General features: G+C 34.3%; 2 protein-coding genes across 2 annotated transcripts in view; both read left to right on the forward strand.

Moving 5' to 3' along the window:
- The window catches only part of LOC119659473 (longitudinals lacking protein, isoforms A/B/D/L), a 117,309-nt gene extending 102,062 nt beyond the window's left edge, over positions 1–15,247 (forward strand). Inside the window, exon 7 of the mRNA XM_038067576.1 lies at positions 12,132–15,247. Coding sequence (XP_037923504.1) covers positions 12,132–12,583 — 452 coding nt within the window. The 3' untranslated portion in view covers positions 12,584–15,247. The remainder of the gene's footprint in view (positions 1–12,131) is intronic.
- LOC119659476 (longitudinals lacking protein) lies at positions 187–6,377 on the forward strand. Its single transcript, XM_038067587.1, has 2 exons — positions 187–2,762; positions 3,364–6,377. Exon 2 carries the CDS (start codon positions 3,480–3,482, stop codon positions 4,548–4,550), a length of 1,071 nt encoding a protein of 356 aa, XP_037923515.1. The 5' UTR covers positions 187–2,762; positions 3,364–3,479; the 3' UTR covers positions 4,551–6,377.
- Positions 15,248–15,252: the final 5 nt, after the last annotated feature.

Here is a 15,252-nt window from a genome sequence, read left to right on the forward strand (position 1 = left end):
CATATGAATTACATATCTTACTGCTACTGCCGATGAAAGGATCTACGCAAGCAACTTTATATATAATATAAACATGGCGTTAGCATCATTTGCCCTTGGAATTTTTCAGGAAAAAATATTACTCTTTCCACCAATGAAGAAATATAATTACTTGATTAAAATATAAATTTTTTTCGAAGAGATTCACTTTGGTTCCATGCGTGACTTCATCATGCTTCATCCATAAACCATCGCTTCACTCTAGGCATTCAATGCCCATTCAATTGAAAAGAGGGCTGTTAAACTTTCATTCCCCGAAAAGTGAAGTAGAATCGGTATCTACCTGAACTTTAAGATAAGAAAACTAAAGGTGGGAGTTACCTACACAACTGCATTAACACGTTTCGAAATTGTATTTCATCCTTTCAATATAATGCTTTGATTCCAGATTGGAAAATTACTTATATTTGTTCCATATAATGTAAATTTCACATTTCGGAAATATACGTTGCCAGACCATTATGTAAGAAGAAAATTCAATTCGATTTGGTTCATAATAATATATTTCTTGAATTCTGGGCGGCAGCACTAAGTAGTTATTTTTTGTGGTATTCATTTTTGACTATTTCCTTTAATATCCTGCATTTCACACACATATGTTTGCCGTAATGGCACGAAAAGCCATTTCACAAGAAATTTGCACCCGGAGCTACCTGCTGATAAATGTGTACATGTTTCCTTCTGTGTATATCCTTTGTGTTGGTGTCTGCTATATGAATACATGTGATTTGCTCGCTTTGCAGGATGTGCAATGATGAAACTCATCTTCAGTTGAATGAGACGATGGAAGCAACTTTATAAAATGCCTGTCCTGTTCACTTAAACGGTTTTATGATTGTGTTCATTTGATAAATTCTTTTGATTGACCGATTTGATTTGAACTTTTTTATCGTGCAGTTTACATTCTTAGTTTGGATAAGTAAGCATTAGTTGGTGCTTGAAAAGCGCACTCTGTGTTCGACAATGGAAAGTAGGATTTTGTAGCAAATGGAGCTAACGTGAAAGTTATTTTCAAATTTTCTTGAGTTCTTGAAACTCGTGGTCAATTTTCAAGTGAAAATGTATTGTGAAAAGTGTTGGTAACATGAAGTGATCTGTTATTTCCGGCAAACAAACAAATTTTAACAAATTAAAATAGTGATGGGAGAAATATTCTTTAGCAGTTTTGTTTTATACTACCAACTCTTTACAACAAGTGAACAACTATGCTCAAAGCCCAAACAAAAGAATCAATAAAAAGTTATTAATATAGTCTACCAAGCATTGAAAAATGCGAACAAAGCAAACATCTAGAATTGATTACGGGAGGTGGAAGAATATCCACAATAATAAATGCATAAGTAATAGCACCATTTTTAATATTTATTAAAAATGATAAGAACCCGTTATCAAACACAATCACTAAGCCCTTAAACTCAATATGTGGTGATTATAGATTAAATTTCTGGAGGAAATTTTCATCTGCTTACCAAGACCGCTTCCGTCTTCTCATCCTGAAAAATCGGTTGGATTTTACACCAAAATACATATTGTGCAGGTGTTGAAAGAAATTTATCAAAACCTTTTTCAGATCGTTTTCCAATTGATAGAAATTTCTGAGCGTTTATAACTTTACAGTGCGAAGTTTCAAAAAAATTACTTGTGCACCTATATTTTTTGGGAAAAATATATTTATTAACGTATTGAACCTGGAATAAATAGTAATTATGCTGGCATTCGACTTCCACTGGAAAATAGCCACCTGCTAGAACATATAACTGCCTCTAAGTCGCACATTTTTCTAAAAATTGCACCTTGTCTGTATCTATAATGCTATCATTGCATACAAAATCGCCTACCTCATCGGGGCTTACACAAACAAAAGTCATAACATACTTTAACCATGCCGTACAACTATATTTTTCGGTTTTTTCATTGTTAAGGGTTCTTTTGCTTGCCGATTTCTTACATTTTGAGGAATAGCACAATGTGGTAATGCAATGTGTTTTGCAAGCTAATAAGCACTTACGTTTTTTAGCATTTTTTACTATATCGCGTGATTTCTACTTTCGGACCGATCATCTTACGACTCCAACTTTCTTCAGATGTTTCAATAACTCAACTCCTATTGAAAATGTACAACAAATTAATATTTGCTCATAGAAGAAGGAACTTACAAATAATTATGTTTAGTTCTCTAAAGTAAGAGTAACGAAATTTGGGTTAGGTGACCTACACTCTAGCAATTAATGCAGAATGCTGTTCACTATCATAATCATCAGATATGTTCAATAAATTATTTATCAAACTTTTTTTGGTCCCTGTATATATGTTTACAAAATTTAATTGTTATAACTTGGCTGTTTGCTTTTGCTTAGGAGGGAACTGCAAATTCTGTTACTGAAAAGTCAAAAATGATAGATGTGCATAATAAATAATGCATTTCAACAGGAAGCAGACTGCAATAGTTATATTTTTAAATTGAACAACAATGATGAAGTGGGTAAGCTACAATGATATTCTTGAAGCTTGAGAATTAATTAAAGCGAATATTTTTTTATTTGATTGTAAGCAAATAATTGGTTTGTTCTTTTCTCCTAATGATATTAACGTTGTTTTTCTTATAGGTTTTATTGGATTCTGTGTACATGTGGACAAGTCTCTGAATTAAATTCATTTAATAACATATTTTTTCTTTCTAGGTAAATAGACTGCATCGCTCGATAAAGTAACATGAAACAAAGGTAAATAATGTAACTCGAAGAAACAAAGTGCATATAAACATAATGGTTCAAGGGCTACTCTTAAACAAATTCCATCTGAAATTCTTTTTCTTTTCGCCATTTCATCATTACTATCATCAACATCATAATATTCACCACAATCATCATCATTAGCAGTATTGGGATATTTTCAACATCCAATTGTCACCATAATGGCTTTTGAGTTGTTATAATTCATCATTTCGTCTAATGCTATTGCTTTATTAGTTTCTAATTCATAGTTTATAGTTATGTTTATCTCTTTATTTTGTTATATGTTTTACACGAATAATAAATTAATGACCATTACATTGTGTTTTGAAAATAAATCCTCATTTGGTGTTGAACCCAGTAATAAAAACGTAAATACAAAACAAATAGACGTTTTGAATATTTTGTAATTTAAACATTGTTATCATGCTTTATTCTATTATGTGCAATGGAAAGTTCACATTTCTCGTTTAGCATGTCCAGTATTTGTTTGATATAACCGTAAGAGAATGGTTAAAACTAACGTGATTTTATTAATAGAAGGTATTGCTGTTACTTTTGACTAATATATTCTATTTATTTTTGGAAATAGACTTGAGAACAAAAGTTAAAGGAGAAGCAACGTCAACAGAAAAAAACATTTCATCCTATATTCATCAGCGACAGCAGAGTTTCACCTCACCTCCATTAGTTCCCAATTTGTCGGGCATGCTGCTTGAGTTTTACCAGAAAAACAGATTAAATGTACCAAAGAAGGATAAAGCGGCGTCCTACGAAAAGGTGTCAGCTTTGGAAAGTAAAACTGAATGCAATTTATCGTCGTCTGGCGAAAAATCGCTATCTTTGCCCACGTTATATACAAAGTCATCATCGACCCGGAACTTGCAAGAAATAGACGACGACAAAGATTTGTCCATTAATAAGGATTCTTCAGTTGAATTTTCAAATAATACAACTGGGAAGAAATTGAGTGTCCCTTTTCATCCACGCATAAAATATTCGAACATTAACAAACCAGCATCAACTATAGCTTCATCATCATCTGTAAATTTAGAAAAATTAAATGCAGTTTCTGCCCCCGTCATTCAGGCTCCGGTTATCTCGTCAGCACCGACAGCCGCAGCTATCGCAGCAGCAGCCTTTTTTCGTGGCGAATATCGAAATTTTCAGCAACTGCAAAGTCAAGAAGTTCTGAGTCATCAACCATCTCCTATGCATACAACCTCCTCCACCACGGATAAGAATGTGCCCTTCTATTTTCCTGCTTATTTAAAGAATACGAATAATACCGACAAGGATTCAGAAAACGATGATCAATCACGATCCGAAGATGTTTCAGACGAAGAAGATGAGGAGGAGCCCAAATACCCTTGTATTGATGATATTCATCTTATTGAAGGCTCCAAATCAAGTTTTCATAACCAAAATATTGCTGGTATTGAAAGCGATTATATGTCTGAAGAATCTCAAAAATATTCAATGATTGCCGCACAAGCTCTGAGAAATCTGGAATATTCTTTAAGTGATTATGGCGGGAATATGACAGAAGAACAATTATATAATTGCCGCCATTGTGGTAAGAAATATAGGTGGAAATCGACCTTACGGCGACATGAAAACGTAGAATGTGGAGGAAAAGAACCATCTCATCAATGTCCATATTGTCCATATAAATCGAAGCAAAGGGGCAATTTAGGTGTGCATGTTCGGAAACATCATGCGAATCTCCCGCAACTAGCAAGCAAGCGTCGCTCAAAATATTCCCAACCAAGAGAATAATATATCAACAACATCCAATTCATTATAAATGCACAAAAATCTACAATAGTTTCGGTGGTTTATCCCATACCAATATAAACTTTTTCTACGAATATAACATAGGCAGTGTCTTACGTCTAGGAAAGTTATACATTTATGAATTTGAGCTAGGAGATAATGACTCGTTTCTATCCTTATTTGAATGCTTTAACGTAAGTTACTGCTTAACTTTCTATCTATATGTGTATGTAATTAGACGAATTCGCTATAATTACATTGCATTGTATATATATGTATATTTGCGAGTTTCTAGCCAAACGCTTATTTTGAAAGGTTCGTACTTTGAATGCGTTTTTGCCAATTTAAAATTTCTCAAAACGTGTTAGAATACTATTCCTTCTATAATATCATTTTATATTATACAAATACATGTTCCATAAATTCAGCACTCAGATGACATTAACCAAAGCTTTCATTTGGAAATTCTGAATATTTCATATTTTGAAAAATATAATCAATTTACAATGTTTTCAAATAGAAATGTGGAGAAAGACTGTAACTTGGAAACTGCGTTCTTTTGTACGTCGCTAAAGCATGAAATATTATATTGCATTGAATTAATGAAACCCATTTCCTAATCTTGCTAGATATAATCATTTCTAAGCTTATAATGAGTAAAATATAGAAAATTTATATCGATCTATTCAAAAATTAATGCTAATGTATTTTCTTTGGGGGAGTATTTCATATTTGTACCATATTCTTTGTAGCTTTGGTGCCTGACAGCAAATTGCAAGATTTGATAATTTCCTAAACAGAACGGTGCTTCAATCATCACTCTCCTCATTTATATTTAAAAACCTAATTTGTAACGGAAAAGAAATTCTAATGATTTGTTACATTTTTATTTGGAAAAAATATCGAAGTTGTAGTTTTGACATCAAAGAAAATAACCAAACATAGTGCCATTATCAATTTATTTGAAATTTCAATAAATTGCAAAACTTTTGGCAAAGTTTTTGGAAGAAAATACACATACATATCCATACTTTTTTATATTTAATGAAATTAGTGATTTTCGGAAAAGACTGCCTTCAATGAGAATGATAATTAAAGATAAACTAAATATATATTAGGAAGTAAGTTTTAATTCAGATATTTATCTAAGACCGTTGATTCAAATATCTAACATTTAGCGATCAAGACTGTAATGGCATCCAGAAATATCAGAACAATTCAACGATGATGGGAAATCAGTCATTAAATTCCCATTTATTTTTTATGAGATGTTTTCGTATTGTGGATGTTAACTATAGGGAAAACGATGTACATATCCAACCCCACTGTTTGGTGATTTATATAATGTTATACAATTGAATATGAAATTTTAAACTGATTTCATTATTATAAGACATAAGGCAATTTCAAATTCTGTATTTGGTATTTTGTAGTGATAACACAGAACTGCATATTGCATATATGATATCATCTAGAAAGAGTTGGTTTGAACATGAAAAGTGAAAAGACGGTTTTTAAAATTTTTATATTTTCGTCGAACTGTTACTTTCTGATTATTTTAGATAATTTTGCTTGTTTCAGAACAACTCATACGAAAGAAAATATTCATATTTCAATCATGCAGCCAAACTCTGATTATTTAAGCGTTTTCTTGATCTCTTACCTTACCACGAAACAATCTTATATAATTCCAATTTTTTTCATTGGTTTCTTTAATTCGAATCAGCTTCGTTTGAAGCAAAACAGTGCAGTTATGATTTCATTCTATGATTTTTTATACATTTGAAATTATGTCTATAATAGCAATAAAATCAAAATTTACAAAATGTTTTCGACATCTTTTCTTGGTTTTATTATTGGATGAGTAGGCAATAAAATACATTTTGTAATTTTATATAAATATTTTAATATTTTCTTTTTAGATTGTATGGAGCTGAAATGGGTACTTACAACACTAATGTAGGAAATTAAAAAAAAGTTTAATTTGGGACTTTTTCAAAGCGATTTTGAAAAATACGTAAAATCGAATCAGTTTGTTGCTGGAAATAATTCACCATTCTAATATATTTTATATATGCATATTGTGATTCTTTATGAGAATGATTTTATATTAAAAAATCCAGTGTTGATTTTTCAATCTCAAGTTGTTTTAATATAGGTTACAGAAATTTTCAAACAGTCTAGTAGTGCGTGAATACCAATCGTTTATAGAAGCATTAAAATGTATTCGAATTTTAAATAGATTGGGCTAATGTTATTGATTATATCTATAGTCAAGCGATGGATGGTTTGATACGAATTACCCTAATTACCTATTATTAGGAGTGAAAAATAAAAATTTGCTTGTAGCCACTGCCCACGGCGTTTATGATTTGTTGCTTCTCTTTAATAAAGAGAAAGTTTTCCAGGGGATGGTAACGGGCCACAATGGTAACGAAACTAGCTTTCCTCACTAAGTTGTAAAAAGAAAAGAAAATTTACCATCAGGCAGAAAATTCAGCTTCGGCTCTGTAGAAGTTAGGCCATTCCTTAGAATTTTACCTCCATCTCTCACTATCCTCTTCCCACTCTCGAAAGCAATATGAATCAACGAGTTTCTGACGTTGAAAAGCGAATTATAAGACGTTTGAAATCCGCTCGAACAAAAAAATAGGAATTATGCAGGGATCTGAATGCCTACTTTTCATAGCTCTTATCGGAATTTCCTCTATGGGCCCAGAAATTTGTAGGAATAGTCGCGGTACGAAATATCAGGATTCGGCTGCACACGCGAAAGGGTGAAATAATTGGTTTTCCATTCGTGTCTTGTTCGACGAGGGTAAAAATATTCAGAATACTCGAGAGTCCGAGCAGCATAGTGTAAATGATATAATTTTGAGAAGAGAAGAAACTTGTTGATTGGATCTGGATTTATAATTTTTAATTTAGTTCTGAAACAGGAGAACTCCAATAGTATTTGATGCTTGCACTTTCATTTTACCATTTTAAAATAACAAACTGGACTTCCTACGTGTGTGTTATCCGACTGTGCATGGAAAAGCAGGCATACGTACGATGTATACATAACCGGGGTTAACTACAATGTATAATACTTCTTCATTATATAGGAAGTAAAGCTTAAGAGATTTTACATGATACTAAATAAAAGCTTCGTCAAACTGTGTTATGGTACTGATTATGGATTTTCATCTCTTGGTGATGAAGCTAGTGACCTTCTGGAAAATGTTTCCACAAAATGTAGGTAGTGTGCAGACTCGGAAACGAATAAATGGATGTACACCCTTAACTTTTAAATAACGCGGAAATTTTTTATTTAAATATTTTAGCTATGATAAGATCACCGAGAAGACTAAGTGGATGTTCATTCCACCAAACTTCAACTACTTCCAATAACGTATAGACATCCAACCGAAAAATCTGAACAAAATTACAGTGATCCGTTTCTGTTCCGATATCTACACAAACAAATTTAATAATTATATATTTCCATATTTTAGAAATTCATCCGGCCCTCCTTAAGTTCCTTCTCTTACAAAATTTGGCATTTCTATAATGGATAACATTAGGCACAATTTGGTCAAGTTTGAAGGAAATGCAACCATTATTAACAAAGCTATAGAAGGTGAATGTTTGTGAATTTCATTCATTCTAAAACCTGTATAACGTCATTTGTATTTTTTTTTTGTGTATATATTTGTATATCAATATCAGTTACTCCAACCAGCCATACATATGTGTGTATGTATATATACGTGGTAATGAAGTTTGCGGATAGTTCTAATTTAGATAGATATATTTGCACATTTTACTAGCGATATTCAATATACGTACTGCATATGCACATATGTATGCTTTTGTGCACGATATAAATCTGAAATATGGGTACGATAAATTTATATACATGTATATGCGCAGTATACGGTAATAGGCTGTTTGTTTAGGGCGAGCATATCTGTGGCTATAATACAATATGTACATACATATTGTAATTTGGAAAAATGTGAAGGAATATGTTGGAATTGTAGCTATTTACTGATGGAAAAATGCACGTAGAAGATTCTGACATAAGATGAGCACAAAACATTTATACCCGTAGCGCGAGCTTCCGGTATTCCGACTTGAATTATTTTACTGTTGTGGTTAATAATAACTGTTTATTTTGTAGAAAAAATAAAAAGTCAGAAAACCGGAAGTTAGATCCTTAAGGCACGAAAGGTTGTGTGTTTGTTTACGTGAAACACTTTGAGTGCAAGACAATTTCACATTTTATGGGTTAGGATTTTCATTCATTCAATTCATACGAAATTATAATTTTGAACTGCTACAACTTTGTTCGTCATAGTAGAATTTCCACGAAACTTCCCAGTATTATGTACTAACTATTCTTTATGCTGCTGTTTGAACTTACGGAGGGGTTTCCGGTCAACATAAAAAAAATGGTGATATTCCATTGTTGACTTTGTTTGAGTGGGTAAAGTAATAGAATGTATTTTGAGATTATTTCATATGAGTACATTATAAGATATTTCAGATTTCAGGATTGGGTAGTTTCCGAAAATGCGTCTTGTCTCATTTTAAGTCTATACCTTTTGATGCGTTACTCCCCTATTGTTCAACGGAAGTTAAAAATTAAATTAGGTTGTCAAGGTAGTAATTGAGATCTTTCTTCTGATACCGCGCACAAGAAGAATTTTACCCTTTAAACTTTACATAAACTCATGCCGCTACTGAATGCTTGGGATTTCATAATTTCCTTTTAACAAATTTTGTTCCAATCAATGTAACCGTTTTGAAGAAGGCGACAAATTGACAATAAATCGATTTTAATAAGGTATTGTATCATACAAAACCTTAAATGTTTAAACTTTTATGTAATGTTATGATCTTCGTTGCGATGTAAAAAACTAGATTTTCCTTTTATTAGAAAGAAAGAGAGCTCGATCGACAGCTCCAGGTCCCCTTGCCCCCGCCCACGCGAGGGTATCTAAAATACTCTATGTAGGAGAATCTAATAGCTATTACAGTTTCATCAGAGAAACATATGATGGAGCAAAACATTACGTACTGCCTAGAAGTATCGTCGATATTTTTTCTTCTTGCTATCGACGATGATGATGTAGGACTGACATGGACCATGATATTTTACCTCAAAAACCTTGACTACGTTCATGATATCTGCTTGATTTTTACCGGAAAATGAGGCAACCACAATAAAACTGAAGATAAACATCGATAAAACTATGGTTCTCACGGGTCATCGCACCACTGTTGCATTTATGGGCAAAACAACGAAGGCATCGAACAATATGTATATGAAGGTAGCGTTGTTTCTGTGGTGTGGCGGCACATCGGAGGCGCGAACCACGGATGCATCGCCGTGGTCGCCGACACAGCGCGTACTCACTGACTAACTAATAAACTAACTGGCTATCCGTCGACGAGAGCAGAAGCGATAAAAGGAAAACAGATCAGAAAGCGGAAGTGATAGCGGATAGGTCACATATCAAGAAAGGGCGAAAACTCTACACGTTATACCATCGAATCGAAGCTGCTATCCAAAAATGGCCGATGAGTGTATCGCTCTTGAACTACGTGGCATAAAACAGTGGAAGAAGAGTGCATGCCTCTCGGAAAAGCGTGGGAGGAACTCAAGCAGATTACCAGAAAACGAACAACAATGGCGCGTATTCACGCGCTATGGGCCACATATGAATTTACGGCAGCCACATATATTTTTTAGATTGCATCAACTTATATAACATTGTTAAAATAATAGACTCCCCAAGTTGGAAAATGACTATATGTTTTGTTACGTGGAAATAGTAGTTTCAACTGCCAAATTACCATATCCGTTAAAAAAACCCATTTGGAAATTAATTTTTTTAATCATAAGGGTCTAAAAATTGAATTCTCACAAGCGGAAAAGAAAACGTAATGACTTCATCGACCGAGCAGTTTTCTTCGTATCTACGTGAAGGCCGAGTCCGAGGCCGGTCGAGTGCGTTTGTTACTTGTTACTTGTCAACTAATCAATCAGTTTTTAACAGGAAAGTGGGAAATTGATGTGTGAATGTACAATCCTTCAATTCACTTTACGTTTCGGCAGTAATAGTAACAAGCTATATAGCAAATTCTGACATTTTTACTTACGGCGATAAAACGTATGTTTCTAAATGATTCACAGGCCACAAATCAAATGGATTTACATTGAGCAGGATTCGAGCCTTGGGCACGTTGAATATTCTGCGGTTTCTCTTGTGACTTGATTTGGATTTGAATAATACTAACACAAAATTCAAATGCAATGGCATATTATCAATTAAAATTTGAGTTAAAGTTTAAAAAATGTTAACTCACATTGAAATGATTTTCAAAATTCAAATCTGACTCTAAGAAATTGAAATGATCCTGACAATTTAAACTTGACTCCAAAGAAACTGGATTCCGTCGGACGATGGCAACCCACCTCTTGCGAAAATCTCCTTTCGGAACAGCCAAAAACGCTTTCTGTGGGTTTTATGGAGTTATTTGTGCAGCAAGACACAAAACAATATTTCATTTTTAATAATATTATGCTTCAATTTCATGATCATTGCCCTTAGGCTGACCTCATGCAATCAGTATTTCATCAACCTGCCATAAGTTAATCCATCAAAAATAGACTGATAAAATGACTGGTGTTAAAACCGCATCTCTTGAGTATAAAGTAAAAAGAGAGAGCGTCCCGAACCTATAGCTGACTACTGAAAGCCATCTCAACCGGAGAAAGTCCTTTCAGACCCGGTCTATATTTCATCAGTCTACCATAAGTCAATCGATCAAAAATTGATTGAAGAGAAGATGATGGACTGACCTGCTTATTATAAATAAGACGACAAAAAAGAGTTTTTTTTTTAAGAAGGTATGTTTCAACTAGCAATACAATGACAAATGCACTAAACCCAGCTTGCCATCAGTTCAACCAGACTGGCAGATATTATTTAAAAATTCAAATATTTATCAGTCATTGTCATAGTTGATCATTCTGACTGACGTTGAACTGATGAAAAACTGACCGTGTAGGGTAATCCTATTGATAACAAAACCGTACAAAACTGTCGGGAAGGGTATCAAATAACAAAATAAGGATATTTTAGGACAAAGCATAAGGAGTACTAATATTATGCAGAAAGTAGAGGTTAAAACAAAGGTTAATATTGTGAGGGACAGTGGACAAATACAAATCCGAAATATAAAATTAACTCGATTTGACCATGGATGCAAATTCTTCTTTTTTTTTGTTGATCAACAACACCTGAACTATCATAATTATTTTCAACAAAAGGTAGTTTTCATTCTATGTTTGATTAATTCAATATCTTCAAGATGATTCCCATTTTATTGTTGCAACGTTTGTATGCGCAAACTGCTAATAATATCTACACATAAACATGTACAGTATCAGAACAAGGTATAAAATATTCCTTTGTTTGGAGTTGTCGCACAGAATAGCTAACAATTCTATTATATATCTTTTCATCTCACTTTTAAAATGCAAACTTTCTGTTGGTATAGTCTTAACCTCCATCTTTTTATTTATTCTAGAATATTTTCTTGAATGCGGAGATGATTTGGAGGAAGCAATGGTGTATCAAATTGTAACCGAGGAGAGTGAGTATGGATGCAACGAAGATGATACTGATGTGGGGTTGCTAATAGATGGAACTTTTCGACAATCTGAGCATGAACACGAGGAAGTCGATAATTTCGTGTATAGTATGAAGGAGGTTGCCAATTCAAAAGATATTCAGATGCCAATTCAATTCAAAAGATATTCAAATACTCACTCGCACACTTCAAAAATATCAAATTTGAATACAGTGATAGGCTCCCATAAAATAAATGTACACTCACCCATAGTGGAACTTCGGAACGAGGTAGTAGTGAAAAAGGTTAAGAAGTTGGCAAATTTGTTGGCTGTTACTAATTTGAAAGCAAATAATCGTGCTTATAAGAAAATTAAGTCTATCAGAAGATCACGCCAAAATCCACATTAATTCCTATTGATGTTCGCGGGTCACATTCATAATTAAACTTAGCATGATTCAAATGTAAAGTTATAAAATGCGTACATTATACAATTTACCTGGACGTGCAATTGATGATAAGCAAATTCAAGTTAGAATAAAAATGGAAAATAGATTATGGTTTGATGAAATATTCGGTTGTTTCATAGTTTAGCTTTTAAGGTTTGTTATTTTATAATATACACAGTGTTGTTATGTACTCTTCTGTGCAATTCAAATATTTCACTAAATTAAAAAAGAAAAAAACTAAAGTTTTATCCGAAATTTAACAACACTTCGTAGCACCAGGCATTTAAGTCTAATCTGTTAGGCCCATTGCTCTGTACTTTGATATGCTTTTGCAAATGTGGGAATGGCTCCTGAAGGTAGAGTGTACTGATTCTTTGTTGAAGAAAGCCTTCCCAAAGTACTTTCATCTGAGGTCTGAGGAAAACGGGCAGCCGCTTATAAGGTACAAGGCCACCCGTTTTTCTCATATGACATTGGTTGTATATAGCCGAGATCACTACGTCGATTTTCTCCAGGTGATAGATTAGCAATGTTTGGGTGGAAAACTTCATTTGAGTTTTCATGACCCGCTTTCACACCTCGCCGAGGCGGTGAAAGTTACAGAAATCTACAAACCTTTCGCCGCGGGGTAGGAATTGTAGGGCTTGAAACCTGCCAATTTTTAGGCTAACTTGCTATCGAAACGTTAAACTCCTCCTTGGCCACAAAAGCAGAAACTTAACTTAACCGTATAGAAAACATAATTTCGATACTGTAGATCATATCACGAAAGAAATTGTAGATGGTCGAAACTATGTTAGTTTTTGGAAAGACGTTAGTGGTCTTACCCCCGATGTTGAGCAATTTAAGAGGTGGAAGGAGCATTTCACCTCGATTCTCAATCGTCTCGCGTTGATGTAGTTCCACCTCTTCTGGATGAAATGGGAAATCACTGTACCGTCACCAAATTATCTCTGTATTCAAAGCACTCAAGCGAAGAAAAGCCGCCGGCTTTAATGCTTTCCATGAAGAACTGTTCCTTGCAGTTTCTGCAGAATTGTTAGTATCGCTTATTCGAAAACCCTGAGAATTCAGGATCTAGTTCAAGAAGTGGAAAATGACGATGATCGTTAAGACTCTGAAAGGGGGCACTTGGCCTTATTGCAATAAATGGAGGGGTATTTTCGTAATTCCTGTTGTCGCAAAGGCAATATCCTTTTGCATCGACCGTATTTACACCCTTCGGATCATTGTAGAGCAGTGTGCAGAGTTTACATCCACGTTCCACTCTTTCTTCATCGATTTTAAGGAAATTTTCTACAGCATTAACAGGTAGTGTATCTGGAATGCTCTACACAGGCGGAGATCTCGCAGAATCTAATACCTATGATGAGAGCCACATATGATGAAATAGAATGTCACGTACCACATCGAAGCAAAATGTCATTGAAATTTGAAGGCGAAGTGCGCCAAGTCTGTATACTGTCGGCGATATTCCACTTTGCTGCACTTAACCTCTTCCTCAAATACTTTGACTACGATGATGACACATATCTCATCTCTTAGTGAGTCATGATCATTGGCCAAATGTTCGACTTGTTTAGCGAGTCCTTCCCGTCATATCTCATCTCTTAGTGAGTCATGATCATTGGCCAAATGTTCGACTTGTTTAGCGAGTCCTTCCCGTCAGTCAATAGACGGTACGGAATCTCATTGCATAAACGCGGATTAGATACAAGGAAATGGTGCGTGTGTCGATGACACCTAGATGGTTTTCTTGTGTACGTTTCCTCATCGCAAGCATCAAATACGCGACACTATAGGCTCAAAAAGGCGGTCAAAGGGTAGTATAGGTCCCTGGGCGAAACGTAGATTGGTAACCCAAGTGACTATATTTGTTGAAAAAAAAATTTACACCCCTTTTTTGCATGCGTGAAGACCCCGCCCAAAAATTCATTTTTCAATATCGTTGGAACACTTAATCACTGAAGATCACAAGGTGTATTTGAAAAGACATGCTTTATTATCAAGTTGGGTGAGTGAGGGGTCTTGAAAGTGATCATTTCTTTAACGGATCCATTCTCAGAAACTACTCAACTGAAAAATCTGAAAAAAATCAAGAGGCTGCCACTATATGGTGCCTAAGCTGGTGAATCGGTGAATAGAAGACCTATTGGCTCGGCTCCGGATGGTAGAATCTTAATGAATAATGTATTTGAAAAGACATGCTTTATTATCAAGTTGGGTGAGTGAGGGGTCTTGAAAGTGATCATTTCTTTAACGGATCCATTCTCAGAAACTACTCAACTGAAAAATCTGAAAAAAATCAAGAGGCTGCCACTATATGGTGCCTAAGCTGGTGAATCGGTGAATAGAAGACCTATTGGCTCGGCTCCGGATGGTAGAATCTTAATGAAAGTGCCGTTAGGTTGATTTGAAATTTTGAATTGTATTGTCATCGTGTGTCATTCGTAATTAATAATTGAATATTCAGGAATTTTGAGTGATCTTGTCATGTTGGCGGAAGTGGAGAAACTGAAAAAAGACGGAGATCGTGTAGCGTCCGTAAATTAATTTGCGATTGGAACACTAATGGTTATTTTAAAGTGGCATTTCTAAAAATGAAACAGTGAATCTGTGGATTTTTTTTA

This window comes from Hermetia illucens, chromosome 6 (genome assembly GCF_905115235.1).
Source record: "Hermetia illucens chromosome 6, iHerIll2.2.curated.20191125, whole genome shotgun sequence".
Taxonomy (NCBI): domain Eukaryota; kingdom Metazoa; phylum Arthropoda; class Insecta; order Diptera; family Stratiomyidae; genus Hermetia; species Hermetia illucens.